Source organism: Solanum dulcamara, chromosome 9 (assembly GCF_947179165.1).
Source record: "Solanum dulcamara chromosome 9, daSolDulc1.2, whole genome shotgun sequence".
In the NCBI taxonomy this organism is placed as follows: Eukaryota; Viridiplantae; Streptophyta; class Magnoliopsida; order Solanales; family Solanaceae; genus Solanum; species Solanum dulcamara.
Window position 1 is genome coordinate 19,395,416 of NC_077245.1, and position 17,371 is coordinate 19,412,786.

General features: G+C 35.4%; 4 protein-coding genes across 4 annotated transcripts; 1 reads left to right on the forward strand and 3 right to left on the reverse strand.

The window, feature by feature from the left end:
* The first annotated feature begins 3,230 nt into the window (after positions 1–3,230).
* On the forward strand, positions 3,231–12,259 carry LOC129902184 (probable magnesium transporter NIPA6). Its single transcript, XM_055977266.1, has 9 exons — positions 3,231–3,718; positions 7,404–7,460; positions 7,553–7,643; positions 7,719–7,879; positions 7,979–8,106; positions 9,840–9,977; positions 10,961–11,053; positions 11,167–11,284; positions 11,771–12,259. Exons 1-9 carry the CDS (start codon positions 3,598–3,600, stop codon positions 11,896–11,898), a joined length of 1,035 nt encoding a protein of 344 aa, XP_055833241.1. The 5' UTR covers positions 3,231–3,597; the 3' UTR covers positions 11,899–12,259.
* LOC129902185 (inactive LRR receptor-like serine/threonine-protein kinase BIR2) lies at positions 12,225–13,112 on the reverse strand. Its single transcript, XM_055977267.1, has one exon. It carries the CDS (start codon positions 13,084–13,086, stop codon positions 12,454–12,456), a length of 633 nt encoding a protein of 210 aa, XP_055833242.1. The 5' UTR covers positions 13,087–13,112; the 3' UTR covers positions 12,225–12,453.
* Positions 13,113–13,594: 482 nt separating this feature from the next.
* LOC129903938 (F-box protein CPR1-like) lies at positions 13,595–15,188 on the reverse strand. Its single transcript, XM_055979460.1, has one exon. The coding sequence runs from the start codon at positions 14,840–14,842 to the stop codon at positions 13,694–13,696; it is 1,149 nt and encodes a 382-aa protein (XP_055835435.1). The 5' UTR covers positions 14,843–15,188; the 3' UTR covers positions 13,595–13,693.
* Positions 15,189–15,464: 276 nt separating this feature from the next.
* On the reverse strand, positions 15,465–16,859 carry LOC129903191 (F-box/kelch-repeat protein At3g23880-like). Its single transcript, XM_055978694.1, has one exon. It carries the CDS (start codon positions 16,765–16,767, stop codon positions 15,601–15,603), a length of 1,167 nt encoding a protein of 388 aa, XP_055834669.1. The 5' UTR covers positions 16,768–16,859; the 3' UTR covers positions 15,465–15,600.
* Between the last annotated feature and the right edge of the window lie 512 nt (positions 16,860–17,371).

The following is a 17,371-nucleotide window of genomic DNA, read 5'->3' on the forward strand; positions in this document are numbered from 1 at the left end:
TAGCCTTACTCGGATAATACTGAACGGTCACATCATAATCCTTGAACAACTCCATCAAACTACTTTGCCTCAGATTTAAATAATTTTGAGTGAACACATGCTGCAGATTGTGATGATATATAAACACCTCACGGTTGACACCATAGAGATAGTGTCACCATATCTTTAGAGTAAATACTATCATCGCCAACTCCAAATCATGTGTCAGGTAGTTTCTTTCATGAACTTTCAGCTGCCTTGAAGCGTAGGCTATGCCATTCCTATCTTACATCAACACAACACCCAAGCTTGAATATAAAGCATCATAATAAACAATAAATCCTTACCTTCCACTGGTAATGTCAGGATAGGCGCTTTAGTCAAAAGAATCTTGAGCTTTTGAAAACTCTCTTCAAACTTGTTAGACCACTCAAATGGTATCTCATTTTGAGTCATTCTTGTTAGATGTGTAGCAATAGAAGCAAAATTCTTTACAAAAAAGGCAATAGAAGACAATCAAAATTCGTACTTGAAAACTTTAGCATACAACTTCTGTTTTCCCAAGGATACTCAGAGCAATACGAAGGTGGTCTGCAAGTTCCTCCTTATTGTAGATCAGGATATCATCTATAAATACAATCATGAAATAATCCAAGAACTATTTAAACACACCATTCATCAAGTTCATAAAAGTTGTCGATGTATTGGTCAACCCAAACGACATTACTAGGAACTCATAGTATCCATGCCGAGTCCTGAATACTATTTTAGGTATGTCCCTAGACCTAATCTTTAACTGATAATACCCCGACCTTAAGTCAATCTTATAGAACATTAAAGCACCTTGAAACTGGTCGAATAAATCATTTATACGAGGTAAGGGTACTTATTCTAAATGGTGACCTTATTAAATTGCCAGTAATCTATGCACATTTTCATTGCCACCGTCTTTTATCTTTACAAACAACACCAAATCACCCCAAAGTGAAGAACTAAGATGGATAATCCCTTGTCAAGAAGTTTCTAAAGTTGAGTCTTGAGTTCTCTCAACTCTACTGGATCCATGTGATAGGGAGGAATAGAAATTGAGCAAGTTTCTGGATCCAAATCAATATAGAAGCTTATATCTATATCCGTAGGTATATCGGGCAAATCTATAGGAAATACCTCTTTAAACTCAGAAACTATAGGAATGGACTCTATGGAAAGAGAATCTATACTAACATCCGAAGATGAGCCAAATAGGCCAAACAACTCTGTCCCACTAGCTTGTTAGCACGAAGAAAAGATATGATCTTTACTGGCTTTGGCTTGTACACCATTTCCCACTTTAATCTTTTTCTACTTGAGATCCTAAAGTCATAGTCTTAGCATTACAATTAAGCACATTATAATAGGGGGCAACAAAGTCATGTCCAAAATCACATCAAAGTCAACCATATTCAAATTGACCAAGTCTATCCAAGTCTGAAAACCCACAAACAAAATAGAGCAAGCACGGTAGACATAGGTAACAACTATAGACTCTCCAACTGAGGTAGATACATGGATAAGGGCATCAAAATAATCACACATCCAGTCAAGATTCAAAGCAAACACCATAGAAAAGAATAATACATGTTATCACAACATCTAATGCCTCAACCTCTGACCTGCCCGAAAAAACGTAACACTGAGCTCTGTCATCATTATAGGAAACTCTTCTACTTGGATGCACCGCTCCTCTCTCTGCATTACCATTTTTTCGGTCTACACGACCTTCTTAATTACCTCTCCGTCTACTTTATAAACGTCCTCTACCATTATTACCTCTGCTTGTTGGGACTACTGCTCAGTCTGCTGCTGAACCTGTCTAATTTTCCGTTGGTAAGAAAATTCCCTCTTGAAGTGTCCCTGCTTACCACAATTAAAGCAACCGCGGTTAAGTGAGGGTCTGCTGACTGATACATTAGAAGCTCCTTGACCATCCTAAGTCAAAGACTGTTGTGGGCCCCTGAATAACCATCCGTAGAAGCGGGTATAACTGATTGAATCAGACGAGCTGGATACACCTGTTGACCATAACCTTTGCAGTAGAAACCCTTCTAATTGCCTACATTCTTAGGCCTCTTAGCTAATGCGTTGGCTTGCCCAGCCTGTCGAACTCCCTCAATTCTCTTAACATGATCCGATACTTCATTGAAGCTATTACCTGCAGAGGTCAAGTGCACATGCAATTCTGAACTCAAACTTTTGACAAACAAGTGAATCCTTTCTTTTTTTTTATTATATATAGATTTATTTTAGATTTCCTTTCTTACATGTTTTAGGAGAATGATCAAATTTCTACCTTTTCCCCCTTCCTTACATGTTTCAACTTATTGTTTTCTTTGAACGTATATTTTAGTTGACACAAGTCACAACTTTGAAATATTAGAATTTTTTTAAAAATATTATCATATTATTCAATATATTCTTTTTTTGGGCTTTTTCTATCATTCTTCCATCAAAATTGTCTAAAATCAATATAAATATATATATATATATATATATATATATATATATATATATATATATATATATATATATATATATATATATATATTCTAGGACTTCACACAATATGTTTGAGTGATTATAATTTTATCCTTAAAAAACATAAATTATGAAGGGTATAAAAGTTGTTCAACATATGAAGGATATTTTGGTCAATCAACATTTATTTTCATACTTTTATAATAATATAAATATAGATAGATAGATGAATAGATATTAGATAATTTTTAATTTTTTACACATAAGAGATTTGAAAAGGCCATTAATTTCTATTCAAATTGTAAAAAAGTAAGAGATCTTATAAAACTACCGACACATTATGAAACCAAATTAAGTTAGGGATCGTTTGGTAGAGCGTATTAGCAAAATTAATGTATGCATTAATTAAGTGTATTAATAATACCTTATTTGGTACACTTTTTCGTATGTATTATTAATACCATGAATTTTTAGGTATTAGTAATGCAAAATGATTTAATACATGCATTAACATGATTAAAGACTCAATTACCCCCTCAAAATCCTTTTTACATCTTTTCCACCATAGTTATTGAAGATATTTTTACAAATAAATATTTTTATGTAATGCATGCTATTTTTAATACATTAAACCAAATAATGCATAAAAAATATTATAGCTATAATTAATGGAAGTATAACTAATACAATTTAGATTATAAAAACTTAATTAAAAGGTAGAGGGAATGTATGATTTAATTAATGGTTATGCCAAATTGGCAAAGAGATACAATAGCCAAATCAACCCAACGCAACGAATGAAAGCATGACAAGATTTTGCTTCTTGGAATCACAATTCTCCATCACTGTCTATAATGAACTTGCACTCTTAGCTCTCACATACCCATTTCGTTTTGAGTAAAGCTACAGGGGTTCTAACTTGCCCTTTTCGTTTTTCTTGCTATTTTAGCCTTTCTTGATTCCCCACGTTGTGGATCTGGGTTGTTGTTGTTGTTGTTGTTTAGCCTTTCTTGAGTGTTATCTTGAAATTTTTGTTCTTGGAAATTCAGATGAGAATTAAATTCCAAAAAGATTATCCAATAGTTCAGATATAGTATTGGGATCATGTACAGTGCAAATTTGACTGGTTTTGGATTGGCTGTGGCGTCTAGCGCTTTTATTGGGTCCAGTTTCATTATCAAGAAGAAGGGTCTTCAGAAGGCAGGCGCCTCTGGTACTCGGGCCAGTGAGTAATGCATTTTCTTGATAGCAAAGTGTTTTTAGGTCTAATTGTCAATAATTTATTGCTTTTTGCTGATTTTGAACTTTGTCAATGCTTCTAGTGGTGGATTCATGGAGCTTTAGTTGTGTCCCCATTCAGTTTGCCGATGTTTGTATGTTTTCATCTGTGGTATCTACTGCCTTATCAACTAAGTGCTTGAGGAGATATTTTGCTTAAGTTGTTTGATATACTCACTTCTTTATGTGTGTGTCAATGCTAGGTTAGGAAGGCTGACCTTCATTAAAATCATACAAAAGCAAGTTGTTGAGGTGTTTGCCCTAATTTACTTATCATATTTGGTTTTTCTTTCTTCTTGAAGGAAGGATAAACATTTAGGATAAGTGATTTTTATTAGGAAAATATAAATATTCCATATTTGGCTAATCCTTTTCTGGGAAGAAAAGGTTTTGAATTTTTATTAATTGAGAATTTTCTTCTCAATTTAAGCATCTACAATGTAATCCTCAAGAGAGTCTTGTTTAGGGAAAAAGTAAACCTCTTTAAGAGTGAATTTTGTGCGGTTATTCTCTTCATATTTTTGTACTTTTTTTTTCTTCATCTTTGTGAATTTCTCTTATGTAGGTCAGTTGACCATGTTAAATTGTTATGTTTTTGGTATATTTCTCTTTATTATCGTATTTATCATCGTCCAGTGTTTGCTTTATCAGCTTCCTCATGACACCTGGTAATTTTGATCCTAACAATAGTCACAAAAACCCTACAATCTCTCCACTAATGCGAATTAGGTAAAAACCACACTTGAATTAAATGATTTATGTAGATGATGCTACCTAATTGGGAATAAGGTTAAAAAACTTGTATGTTAGTGTACTGAAAAGAAGTGTGACATTTTGGAGAGTCTCTTTTTTTTTTTTTAAAGGTAACATTTGTTTATCAATCATCGGCTCAAAGCTGGCATCCAAAAATTTACATCTTATCCTACCTCCACACCTGTGTGTCTGGCATAAACAAAAGATAATGAAAAGAAGAGAAGAAAAAAAAAAACTATCCCTAGATCCTCCTCCATCTCTATAAGGACCCTAGAATGTCTACAATAGCCACAGGGTCATCTATATACTCTGAACTACACCAATAGCAAAAAGTGATAATACAGCTCATTTTAATCTTGTGCAGAGGGCTGCTCTTGTTTTCAAAACTCCTAGAATTTCTTTGTTTCCATATGGTCCACCAAATAACTGCTGGGAAAATTCTCCATCTGCTCTTGTCTGTACTGCCACTGCCCTCCATATTCCAGCTCTCTAGAGCCTGTCCTGTTCTCTCTGGAACAGTCCAACTTATACCTCTGAAGCTAGTAAACAAATACCACAGCTGGCTAACCACTTTACAATGTAAAAGCAGATGGTTAATTGTCTCTGCAACCTGCTAAAAAAAACAGCATCTTGGGCGCATCTGTATTCCCCTCTTCATTAGATTCTCTTGTGTAAGTACATCTCTTTCACCACCAACCAAGGAAAACTGCCACTTCATATGGTATTTTAACCTTCCATATAAGCTTCCAAGGCAGAACGTTAACTTGGGATTCCATCTGATTCATATCTCTATATGCAAAACTAACAGTGAATAATCCTTTGCTATGACATTTCCATTTAAGAGTGTCTTCTCCTTCCTTGAATCCTAAGAACTATCAAGTGTTCCATAAAATTCAGCCAATCTCTCCACCTCCCAGTCTTGCATCAGTCTTCTTGAAGTAAGGTTCCATCCATGTTCAGACCAAACTTCATAAAGAGTAGACTCTTGCTGTTGGTTCAGGTGATGAATATCTGGGAACAAGAGCTTGAGACTTCCATTCCCTAACCAGTTATCTTCCCAAAACCTGATCTTCCTCCCATTGTTCAAATTACATTTTGGAGAATCTCTTAACTTTAGAAAACCTGGGGGTTTTCTTAGTATTGAAATTGAAATGGGCTTAGACAATGGATATAGAGGACTCATATAGCTGGCACCGACTATTATCTGATTGAGTCAAAATTGGTCGATTGAAGATTGATATTTCCAGTGTAGTCAAAGACGCGCTTTAAGCGCGCTTAAGCCCTGAAGCGAGGCTCAAAACGTTTTGAGCGCTTCACCTCGCTTTATGTGCGCTTCAATGTCGTCATCAAGGTTCTAAGGCAAACTTTTCCTTGCCTATGAGCCTCTTCTTAAGAAGTGACACCAAGCAATTGATATTTCACTTTATCATAATTTGTTTTCAATTTCTTTGGTTATATATTAGTCATGCATGTTTATAATTATTAGTCTTGGACTAAACATATATATTTGTATTTTTTTATCCCTTTGCGCCTTTTTTCATTAAAGCCCACGCTTTATTTGCGCTTTGTGATTAAAGCCCCAACGGACTTTAGAGGTTTTTTGCGCTTTTTGCCTTTGACAACACTGGATATTTCTAACCATTTTACTGCATTACCAATTTACCATCATCCAAGAGGCAGAGTAATCAAAGTTTATTGTATATCAGATGCTGTTTCTAGACGGATGAAATGGGAGATTATGCTTGATGAATATATCATTCTTTAATTCTCACTTTGAAATATCAAGTGGCAACAGATTGATGACGTTGGGTTTCTTTTATACTGGTATGGTGGTACCTGGCTACCTGCTTGTCTGATGTCCACATTTTATTTTGTGGGTGAAACACATGTTTTACACCTGAAAATTCTTACTTCATTTGTTTTCTGCTTAAGTAAAGTTTAAGACTAGATTATGCTCTGTTGGTACACCATGCTGTTGGTGCCCGTCTGTAAAATAAGAGCAATGGGGTAACACTTCCAGCAAATGTAGAGTCACAATGAGTATTACTAATACACAATGACTGCTTATAAAGGTGCTGGATCTTTCAAAGCAGTTATCTGTGTGGGAATAAAGAAACTTATTCTGGAACTCAAGGAATGGAATTTACACTTCTCTCCGTACGAAATTATTGGATGTACATTTCTGAGGAAAGTGAATACCAAGTTACTTATACTGGAATTGACACTTTGCACTTATCATGCAAGTAAGTAGTCCTTGAATAATATTGGAGAAGTATTTGGAAAAGAATTCATATTCTTCAGAACGTTGACCAGTCAGCTGCCTTGAGTATTGGTGGCAGTTATCTAGGACTAATGACATTGCTTCTTAGCAATCAGAGCGACTCCAGCGGCACTTATTTAAACTTAATAACTTTGATACTTTCATAGTTACCGCTTGTAGAATGGGCCAGCAATTTAAACATATGCACTCATGCTTCTGGTTCACTACATGATTGTTCTTGGGAATTCCAAATTATTCGATCTGCCATTTTCGAATAAACGCAGACTGCTGTATTAGGTAGTACTAATACATATATTACTGAGAAGAAATGAGCTCAAGACATAATATATGGATCTTGACTCTAACAGCTGAAATGATCAGTGTGATGGGTGTTATAAATCATTCTGCACTGTAGCAAGCTGAATGAATTTCCTTGAAATTGTAATTTATCAGCTTGTTTCCACATTAAAAGTGGATACATCGGGCACATTATTTGTAAAGTTTATATATAGAAGATGTTTTTCTGTATCAGCATTAGATAGAAGTTAGTTTAAAAGCTGATTCTATGAAATCTGTTGCTCTGTCTACTTGACAATGAGATATTTGTTTCTTGCTGAAGGCTCGGGCGGATATGGTTATCTATGGGAACCTCTTTGGTGGATTGGGATGGTAACTAGTAAGTCTTGAGTTGCTTCTTATTTTTCAGAGAATATGTTCCTGAATTTGTTATTCTAATATTGAGTGCAACATCCACCATAATCCTTGCAGTGATTGTTGGAGAATTTGCCAATTTCGTGGCTTACATTTATGCGCCAGCAGTTCTTGTGACACCACTTGGAGCTTTAAGTATAATTGTGAGGTAAATTTTCCACTCGACCTTGTTATTTTCTTGCTTATTTGGTTTTCTTCCATATAATTTGGCGCTTTGCTGCAGTGCTGTTTTAGCACATTTCTTACTGAAGGAAAAATTGAAGAAACTGGGAGTATTAGGATGTGTTTTATGTATAGTAGGTTCCGTTGTCATTGTTCTTCATGCACCTCGTGAACATGATCTTAATTCAGTGGATGAAATATGGGCATTAGCTACACAACCAGGTGTAATGATCTACTATGCTGTATTTCCTTGAATATCATTCTTATTTCCCTTGCTGATATATCATTTTTTTTATTGATGTTCCACTCTTTGTTTTGCAGTTTTTCTTTTGTACACAGCATCAGCAGTTGCAATAACATTGGTACTAGTCTTATATTGTGAGCCTCGCTATGGTCGGACAAATATTATGGTCTATATTGGAGTTTGCTCCATCATTGGGTCCTTGACGGTTAGTGTATCTATTGTATTGTTCTACATCCCCTCAGAACTGTACTTGTACTCAAGAATTAAGAAAGAGAAGGAAGGAAGGAAGGGAAGAAACATGTGTCACAACCGTGCCTTAGATTGTAGGTCTGACTTGACTGAGTTAACCTTGTAGCTAAATTGACTGTTTGCAAGACGCCTTATCTTTTAAACTTAACTTTAGCCAAATTCTACCTTTCTTCTTGGTGTTGGAATAGCATAATTTGACCACTAAATGGATTATATTTTTTAAGTTGTAAAGGGTCAAACTGCTTCTGGGTCCTCAATCCATTGCTAATTGTCACTGAAGCAAAAGAGAACTTCTCATTTAGGTATAAATGGATGTATGGAACTTGAAATATTACTCCGGAGCTTTAGGGTGCTGTTAAGTGTTTTTATATCAGTAGATATGTTTTCCTGCCACTATGCTTGTACAAATGACTATACTTTCTGTTATAATGTACAAGGCAGTCGGGGTTGCTGTTGTTTCCATGATTAGTAGGTGTGTAACTCAATAAAAGATTTGCAGTACTATTACTTTATTTTATTAGTATTTGCCTTTTACATAAATTTAAAGTAAAGTCTTAGTTGCTAGTTGAGATAAATTTTTATCTACTCATGTCTTGTTAGTTTGAGGTCGAGTTAGTTTTAAGACTTCTTTATCATTCGAATTCAGTATCTTATGAATAGTACTTTCACGCATTTTGTTTAAAAACTCGATAAACGTCAGTTTATGAACTGGTTCCTCTCTTATCTTCTATCTCATTTCTCCTATTTCCCTCTGTTCTTTCCCCCTTTATATTTCTCTCTTTTGGTGCTACGTCAATCTCGGCATTAAAGAATGATCTCTCAATCTTATGATTTCTATTGAAAGATGGAAACATTTAATTACATAAATTCAAGGCACCACAAGAGTCTACACCACCACAAGTCGGAAATCTATCCACATGTTGATTTTTGCAATGAAATCTCATTCAATAGAAGTATCTTTCCTTCATGCTTCCAGCAGGAATGAGTTCCATTTCATAAATCCGGGTTTTCGGAATGGGACCAACTGCTTACTCATTTTGGATTCGAGTTTTCTTCAATCGGAGGCGAATGCTGTTATCCAATAAAAGATTGCAATATTATCACCTTCTGTTTAGTTGAATTCTTTTCTAGTTAAAAACAAAGTAAAGATAACCTAATCTCTTAGGTAAGTTAGAGATAAGCACTTCTTTTTGTTTTTTTTGATTTATCTATTCTTAATTTGTTTGTGACAGAATTAGTTTTAAGAGCTTTAACTAGTGCACACTTCACTATCATGTAGTCTGTTTTAAAGTTTTGAATAACACTTAGATGGATGGCAATTTTGTGAAATGATTCCTCTTATTCTTCTCTCATCTCCTACTTCAATTCTTCTCCCTTCTCCTTTCTGGTGCTAAATCAGGTTGCCTATTTAAAATGAAATTAAAAGGAACGACATGATAAGAACAGGTCCAATCCGCATCATCACAATTTACCTACATTAAATTTTTTGTATTAATTGAGCTACTATTGCAGTTGCTCTTTGTCAAACTGACTTAGAAAAAGTGCTGTGTCACCAATGAAACAAGATAAAATTATTCCTCAGGAGAAGTAAAGAAATATAGGAACTGATCCTTCTAAGTTTCTCAGAAGTACAATTGGTAAAAATTGCATGTAGCATTCATTTTAAGCTTGCTTGTTTCTCTATTGTAGGTTATGAGCATTAAAGCTATCGGTATAGCTATAAAGCTTACATTGGAGGGTTCAAACCAAGCTGCAAATTTTCAAACTTGGGTGTTTGTGATGGTTTCTGTTACATGTATAGTTACTCAACTAAACTACTTAAATAAGGTAGACTTTCTACTTCTCCTTATAGTATCTAGTGATGTTTGAAGTCTGAGAGTACTATTAGAATTATGCTTTTGGACTGCATTAACTTTGTTTTGCTGTTTTAGTTGAATTAATCCTAGTTAATAGTTTGTTAGCTAGCTAATCCCTAATTTCTAGTAATTAGTTACTCCCTTTATCCCAATTTATGTGATGTTAGTTTTACTTGGCATAAAGTTTATGAAATATGAGAAGACTTTGCAATGTTCCAAAACTACCCTTACAAGAAATGAATATTTAAATAGAAGAATACACTTTTGTAGACTTTTTGCCAAATAAGTGTGACCGAACAATCAATATGGGTAAAATGTTGATAGTGTCATTAAACATTTGCCAAATAAGAAAAATTTCATTCTTTTTGAGACTGACTAAGAAGTAAAGTATGTCATATAAACTGGGACGGGGGAGTAGGTAAGATATGATTCTATGGAGATCTATATTTACTGGTTTTTATTTCAAGTTCCCTGGAAATGTAGAGTAAGCTGAATAAAAAAGTTTCCTTCGATTTCATTGCAATATTTTTCTCCCAGCCTTGCTCTGTTATTTTCCGAATTTTTTTTTGCTAAAACCCAACAATTGGTATCAGATCAGGATCCATCCCAATTCTCATTTTCAACATTCCCCGTATTAAATTGCCCACACACTAGATATCCAGTCTTGGGCGTGAGGTTGTGTGAGAAGAGTCCCACATCGGGCCTTTAAGGGATGGGTGATCTCTTTAATATGGCTTGGACAACCCTCACTACATGGGTGATCTCTTGAGATTGAGTTAGGCCAAGGATCCATTTCTTTACAAGTACAATTGTGATTGCAAAACTTATGAACTGACACTCATTGGAATTCTTGAGTTAATATTTACAGGGATTACTATGGAAACTACATGTTGTTGGATCTTGGCTTAGACTTGTAATGTGAATTGGACAAATGCCTGAATTTGGCTCTTGCAGGCATTGGACACATTTAACACAGCTGTGGTTTCTCCAATATATTATGCCATGTTCACATCACTTACAATTTTAGCCAGTGCCATAATGTTTAAGGTATTCTGAAAGCCTTCTCTCATTTTCATTTCTAATGTCATGTCAGAGTTTATGTTTGGGATGCAAGGGGGCCTTCTCCAATTTTCATTTCTAATGTCATGTCTTTCTCTCAGGATTGGTCTGGTCAGAGTGCTAGCAACATAGTTTCAGCGCTTTGTGGCTTTTTAACTGTGCTCTCTGGTACAATGGTTCTTCATAGTACAAGAGATCCGGATCCTCCTCCTAATGCAGGTAGTTACACTGAGCGTGATCAGAAATAATCCATGTGCCTTTTCATTCTTGTCTGTGCAACAATGCAAAAGGTTATGCATACTGGTTATTGTGATAATAGTTTTAGGTGATACTTGATAATTCTCTTTGTTGTTATGGAGTAGTAATAGGTGTGGACAAACTTGTCTCCCTCAGTAGATGCTCTCTTATACTTGATAACTCTCCTTTTTGCTATGGAGCTCAAGTGCTGCTGTAGAAATGAATTGATTTAGCTTTTGATTGGAGATAGCCTCTCTTTCAAAGGGAAAAGGACATTGTTCTCCTGTTTATGAGATGATCTGGAGATGGTATCGCTTTCTGTAGGTAGAGCATTTATAGAAGAAGATGACTTATCATAGTCTGGACATTCTGAATGTATATATTCTTGTTTGTTGCAGTTCTTGCAACCAGAAATTTGTTGCTTTTGGCACATCTTTGATTAGTTTAAATATCATATATTACTTGCAGATTTGTACGCACAACTTTCCCCTCAAATATCATGGTTGGTACATGCCAATGGAGAAATATGGAAGCCGAAAGAGGACGGGTTGCATTCAGAATTTGTTGCAATAATCAGGCAGGATCATTTCAAGTAGGACGAAAGAAGAACTTAGATGATTGGCCGGAGGCACTTATGGCTGTTCATTTCCGTCCAAACAAATTACGTCGTGCCAGATTATGGATTTTCCGATCAGCTCCCTTTTGTCAGTTTCAGCTGGAAGTGTGTAGGTCAGATATCTGATATCTGTTAATTATTCTCGTCCATTTCTATGACTCATTTTTTCGGCCTAGATTGTAGATTTTTGGGTTTGGTGGGCACCTAGATGTAGTATAGCGGGTAAAAAAAAATGGTAAGAGTAGTATTTAGTTGATAAATTGTTCTGTTGGTGAAGAGGAGTCTTTACAGTCTTGAGCAAGGCAATGATAGTTCGAGTATTAATATTTTCTGTTCCTTTGCATTGTGTACAATAACTTGTGGGATGGACACAGAAAGAAGCCACCATTACAACAAACAAACAATATAATCTATCATAATATTGCTTCAATAAACAATACAAATATGAAATGACAGGAAACAGAAATCCAGATAGACTATAAAAGATACATTTAGCCTTTGGTGAACAAAACTCGTGTAAATTTGTTTTCCATCTTCAACCACATTTGGCTAATGGCCCGCTGCATAGATGCCTGTTTCCTCCAAATTCATAGTGAGACAATCCTGAAAATGGTGGTATGTTACCAGAGAGATTATTGTTAGCCAAGGAGAGCACCTTGAGCCTTGTTAATCTAGAGATTTCTGGTGGAATATTTCCAGAGAGTTTGTTGTTATTGAGCGTCAACTTGTTGAGGTAGGTACAGTTTCCAAGTTCAGCAGGTATAGAACCAGAGAAACTGTTGTTGGACAAGTCAAGGTTTACTAAAAAAGGAGTCCAACTACAAATTTCCGAAGGAATGGGACCGGAGAACCTGTTACCAGAGAGATCAAGGGTAGTCATAGAGGAACAATATTTGAAGGCATCTTGGAGCTGTCCACTGAGATCCATGTTTGGAAGTGAGACGCTGATCACCCGGTTCTCGTTGTCGTTCCAGCAAGAGACACCAATGAACTTGCAGATAAACCCCATCGAGTAGTTTGAGAAGTTCCAAGAATTCAAATTTCCATTAGGATCCTTAAACGACTCCTTCAGTCCTAGCAAGCACCTAATATCATCTGATGCAGTAACATTGTGAAGTAGCACTGAAAATGAAAGAAAAAGAAGAAAACATATAGTTGATTGGGCCATGGTGAAGAAAATAAGCAAAGGATCAAGGGGAGAATTAGTCTAAATAGAGTTATGAGAGAATACGTGTGAAGAATGAAGAAATGGTCTTTGGTGTGGAAGTTTCAGTCAAGGTATTGCATTTTAGTTATGTAGTCAGTAGCGGATCCCAGATTATTGGTGAGGGAGTTCAACATTTGACTAGTAGGCACAAGTCATTATATTAATGTAGTAGTTAAGAAGAGTGTTGATTCCTCAACTTCTATTGGCGATTCTGTAACTTTTTCTATTTCATGTAATCCTTCATTTTATGTGATGCACTTTTCTTTTATTCTGTTGTAAAAAGAATGTCACTTTACTATAATTAAAAATAATTTATCTTTAAAATCCACCTTACACCCTTAATGAAATGATTTACAACCACGCAAGTATTTAAAGATTTGTTTTAGACCACAAATTTAAAAGTCTTCCATTTTTTCTTAAATATCGTGCCAAGTCAAATGATGTCACATAAAATGAAACGGAAGGAGTAATTGTTTATGAATCGAAGAGGAATACAAAGTCTTCCAAAGCAAGCACTCGCAGTCATCAAAATGAAGAAATAACAAAACAATACATGCATTTTGACAATCTAAAAGACATTGACAATCTCTGCTTCAAAACTCTTGAGAGAAAAGGAGCTTGATACATGGCTAGATGCTAAGATGTTCCCTGTACAGACGTTAAGCTTTTTCAAAGTTTTCTTCACAGGATGGTGCAAGAACAAGAAATCATCATGCCACAAGAACACCACCTCTCCATCTTCCAAAACTTTCAACATATAAATCATTTCATTGCCCAACCAATCGTTGCATTCAGGAGAAATGTTTATGACAATCTCTTTAACCCATGAACTAGTAACTGCATATTCTTTCATCGACCATACCTCAAAATGACTATCTGCATAATTATCACAAACACATAGACAACGTCCCAAAACTCCCAAACTTCGCAAATTCCTATACCTTTCCTCAGTGTACCCTGGAGCCGTAGGAAATGATTCAAACAACTCATTCTCCAAATCAAACGAACATATTAACTCATTTCCGTTAGCATCATAAACCAACCAATGAATCTTTGCATAGAGGTTCACCCCATATGGCATGAAAGAGAACATAACATGTCCTGCATTTCTCCAATATCCTTTGCCAATTGTGTAGACTTGACCTTCAGACTTGTAATAACTAGTATCATCATCATCAAAAATTTCCTCTTGGTAAATTCTAACCACTTTGTACTCGAACCTAACAGGATCAAAACCGAAGCCATAAGTGACTAAATTAGTCCACTCTCTTGCTCCTTCCGCCTCTGGAAGGATGATGTACTCTCTGGTTCTCGGGTTGAGGATGTAAATAGGATCAACATAATCGGGGAAGTAATTAAAACAAATGAAACCATGAACTGATCCAACCAACCAAAATGGATCAACAGGAAAGTAAAGTTGTAGCTCAAGGTCAACATTCGGATCATGGCTATACGAATGAGTACCCCGACCTTCGAATTTCAAGAACTTTAAGGTGTTGGTACAAGAAGTCTCATCAGAGATGAATTGGTTGATGATGATGCTGGCTGGAGATGTTGACAGTAATAAATTTGAAAATTCAGACTCCAAGGTTAAGTTTTGAAAAGTTTTGCATACACTTTTAACACATAAAAGTGTGGTGGGAGGTAATCTTGAGAAAATGCTCAACAAGATTGGGGATGGAAGATCCACTAGAGATGTTGCTTCATCACTACTCATTTGTTACACCTCTTTGGCTAATGGAACATCCACCAGAGATGTGTCCAAAAATGCTTTTTAAAAGTGTGCTAGCTGAATTGTTCAACACTTTGGAGGAATATTCAACATTAGGTCTTATGAATGAAATATTTATTGAAGGAGCTCTCCTTCAAACTTGTACAGCACCCAAAGAAACTATTCGCTTTCAAGATCAAAGGTCAAAATTCTAGAATTTGTCATGCGTGTCTACTGGTTCTACTTTATACAAGTTTAAGTACATAATTATGTACACCCAAAGTTGGCGGGTGTAGATGCTAGCTGAGACCAAGTTAAATGGTACATTTATGTATTATATCTTTTTATATTTAGCGATAATTTACTTTAATTCTTCTATTTTACCCTTGATGAAATATTTATTATCACACATTCTTGACTTGTTTTAGACCACGAGTTTCAATTTTTTTGTTCCCATTCTTAAACTCTGTGCCCACCATCACATAAATTGGAACGGAGGGAATATTTATAAAATATGGTCAGTTATCTTTTTATTTCCCTCTACAGAGCACTCTACTGTGACTCTTTGGGCAAGCAACAATGTTCAACCAATAAAAGCTCTTGCCATTAGGTTATTCTATTTGGAGGATATGGTGGTTAAAAACATAAGCTTACTAACCAATTTTCTTTTAATACAAAGCAAAGAATTGCAGTCGACATGAGTAAATATATAAAACAGAATGCTAACAATATACTTTAGTAGTACAATACATGCATTTGACAATCTAAAAGACATTCACGACCTCTGCTTCAAAATTCTTGAGAGAAAAGGAGCTTGATATATGGGCAGATGCCAAGAAGTTCCCTTCACAGACATCAAACTTTTTCAAAGTTTTCTTCACAGGATGGTACAAGAACAAGAAATCGTCGCGCCACAAGAACAACACCTCTCCATCCTCCAAAACTTTCAACAGATAAATCATTTCATAGCACAACCAATTGTTGCATTCAGGAATTATGTTTATGACAATCTCTTTTACCCACGAGCTAATAGCTCCATATTCTTTCATCACCCATACCTCAAAATGACTATCTGCATTATTATCACACACACATAGACAACGTCCAAAAACTCCCAAACTTCGTAAATTTGGACAATTTTCCTCAGTGTAGCCTGGAGCCGTTGGGAATGATTCAAACAACTCGTTCTCCAAATTAAACGAACATATTAACTCATTTCGATTAGCATCAGAAACCAACCAATGAAGTTTTCCATATAGATTCACCCCGTATGCCCTGCATCCAAAACAGAACATGACATGTCCTACACTACTTGTCCAACACCCTTTGCCAATTGTGTAAACTTGAGCTTCAGACTTGTAATAACGAGAAACATTAGTATCATCATCGCGGATTTCCTCTTGGTAAATTCTAACCACTTTGTACTCGAACCTAACAGGATCGAAACCAAAGCCATAAGTGACTAAATTAGGCCACTTTCTTACTCCATGTGCCTCAGGAAGGATGATATATTCTCTAGCTGTTGGATTGAGGATGTAAATACTATCAACATCACCGAAAAAGTAATTAAAAGAAACGAAACCATGAACCGATCCAACCAGCCAAAATGTATCAACAGGAAAGTAAAGTTGCAGATCAAGATCAAAATTTGGATCATGGCAATATGAATGATTGGAGTTATCGACTACGAATTTCAAGAACTTTAAGATGTTGGTCCGAGAAGCTGTCCTAATAGAGTTGAATTGGTTGATGATGATGCTGGCTGGAGATGTTGAGCGTGATAGATTTGTAAATTGGGAATCTAAGGTTAGATTTAGAAAAGATTTGGAGACGCTTTTGACGTATAAGAGTGTGGTGGGAGGTGATGTAGAGAGAATTTGTAACAAGATTGAGGATGGAAGATCCTCCAGGGATGTTGCTTCATTACTCATTTCTTACCGCTGATATTTCGCTTTTTAGTGCGTTTATTATTAAGGTTGGGGATCCACTTTTCTTTTTTCGCAATAATTTTTATTATATTTAAAAAATAGCGTTTGATCATGAAAATCTTAGATTCAATTTCAAGTCATATTTCAAATTTAAAAAATAACTTCTAATCAATTTTTCAACTCACTTTGTTCTTTTAAAGTTGTATATTTAAACATTAAAAAAAAATATAACTAAACACAATTTTTTCTTCAAACTCTAACTTCATAAATATAAAAAATATTTAAAATTTATAGACAAACGCCTACTCTTATCTCTAATCAAATTTGAGGATTCTTCTTTATGAATATTATAATTGCCGAGTTGGTCAACATTTTGGAAGAATTTTCCACATAAATGTTATCTCTGTGTGGGTCAAACTTGTACAACACGCATTCAATATCAAAGGTTTAGAAGAGGTAAAGTTATTAGCAATGACAAGCGTAAGGCGCAAGCATATTTGAAATATTAGCAACTTACAAGTAAAAGTGTAAAACTCATTCATGACCAACTAGGAAAGCCTAAGTTTGTTCAAGAGCAATGTACAGGACTAATCTTTTTTCGCAATTC